We start from the raw sequence: 1,869 nt of genomic DNA on the forward strand, positions 1-1,869 counted from the left end.
GCCCCAGCACTGCGTCCTTGCTGCACTCACTGCAGGCTCCTTGTCGGCCTGCAGCAGCTCCTGTCCCAGCCCCGAAGCAGAGGGAGTTCACCTGGGCAAGGTGGGAGGTCGAGATGATCGACAACGTTGATGGGGTTGGGGAGGAAAGGAGAGAGCAACAGGGCTGTGACTCTGGGGAAAGGGGCAGGACAGAGGTGGGGCCGTGGGGGAAGAGGTGGAGAAGGGAGCGGGGCCTTGTGGGAATACTTGGGACAGGGGAAGGGGCCTTGTGGGAAGAGGTGGGGCCGGGGGCAGGAGCTTGGGGAATAGGCAGGGAAGGGCACATGGCCTCAGTGGTCCAGTTACCAGCAATTAGAATGATTCTAATCCTGTAAGTCAGTGAGTTGTACACAGACCAGTTCCTCAGTCTGTCAGGCTGACACAGCACAGCAAGGCCAGGAAAGGGATTAATGTCACTGTGACTGTCCTGTCAGTGATTCAGAGAAGAGGGCGGAGCACGAGGTCACCAGGCAGCTCTGCACAGAGCTCGGTCTCAGAGCCAGAGCACCAGGAGAAAACTTTAGGTCCCTTCATGAGTAAAGAGCCGGAGCAGCCTGCCCCGGATCTGTTTGGTCCTCACCCCATAGATGACGGGATTTAGCGTGGGGGGCATTGATTGGTACACATTGACAATGAGAATGTGGAAATGCCCAGGCACATTCTGTCCAACCCGGTACATGAGGGAGATGAAGAGATTTGGGATGTAAAAGGCTAAAATGACACAGAGGTGGGAGCTGCAGGTCCCAAAAGTCTTGAGCCGGGCGTCCTTTGTGGGGAGGCTGAAGATGGCCCTGAGGATCTGGGTATAGGACACGGCGATAAAAATCACATCCAGACCCATCACACAGAATAGCATAAAAAGGCCGTAGTAACTACTGACGCGGGTGTCGGCGCAGGCCAGATTCACCACGGCTATATGTGCGCAGTACGGCTGGGGGATGATGTTGGTTCTGCAATACGGCCACTGCCTCGCCAGGATGGGAATGGGCAGTATAACCAGGCAGCCGCGCAGCAGCACGGCCAGGCCAATCTTGGCCACAACGGGGTTTGTCAGGATGGCAGAATGTCTCAGGGGGTTGCAGATGGCCACATAGCGATCCAGAGCCATAGCTACGAAGATCCCAGACTCCATCTCTAAAAAGCAGTGAATGAAGTACATCTGGGTGAGGCAGGCACTGAAATCGATCTCCCTGGAACTGAACCAGAAGATGCTCAGCGATTTCGGCAGCGTAGATGTAGTCAGGACCAGGTCGGTGATGGCCAGCATGCAGAGGAAATAGTACATGGGCCCATGGAGGCTCGGCTCCGTCTTCACAATGAACAGGATGGTGAAGTTCCCCAAGATGGCTATGACATACATGGTGCAGAAGGGGATGGAAATCCAGACATGGGCTGCCTCCAGCCCAGGAATACCCAGGAGAATGAAGCTAGAGGGGTTCTTGAAAGCAGTTGTGTTGGAATCTGACATGGAGTAGGAGAGAAGGTGTCCAACTCTGAGACAGAACGGTGTCTCCTGCATGTACCGTACGTTCCCCTGACTTCCTGTATGTGTCCAGGGTCTAGGGTGATGGTCGCAGTACAAATGCCTGTATGGAGAGACAATGTTAATTTGAGACATGAAATGTACCACTGGAGGCTTTTCTAATGGATGAAGCAGATTGGTTGCTCTTCACACACTGAAAAATGACATTTTCATTATTCAGGCAAATTAATTGTGAACACATGACCCTATCAATGCCAATTCCATATTTTATGGTGTCCCCCGCCTCAATAATTCCTATACATCTGATGTGGGAAACCTTAATAGGCACCAGCAGGAAACAAGAGTGT

The 1,869-nt window shown here is 53.1% G+C and overlaps 1 protein-coding gene across 1 annotated transcript; it reads right to left on the minus strand.

Annotated features, from left to right (window-relative positions):
* Positions 1-559: 559 nt before the first annotated feature.
* LOC123366892 (olfactory receptor 52M1-like) lies at positions 560-1,582 on the minus strand. Its single transcript, XM_045010765.1, has one exon. It carries the CDS (start codon positions 1,556-1,558, stop codon positions 560-562), a length of 999 nt encoding a protein of 332 aa, XP_044866700.1. The 5' UTR covers positions 1,559-1,582.
* Between the last annotated feature and the right edge of the window lie 287 nt (positions 1,583-1,869).

This window comes from Mauremys mutica, chromosome 1 (genome assembly GCF_020497125.1).
Source record: "Mauremys mutica isolate MM-2020 ecotype Southern chromosome 1, ASM2049712v1, whole genome shotgun sequence".
In the NCBI taxonomy this organism is placed as follows: domain Eukaryota; kingdom Metazoa; phylum Chordata; order Testudines; family Geoemydidae; genus Mauremys; species Mauremys mutica.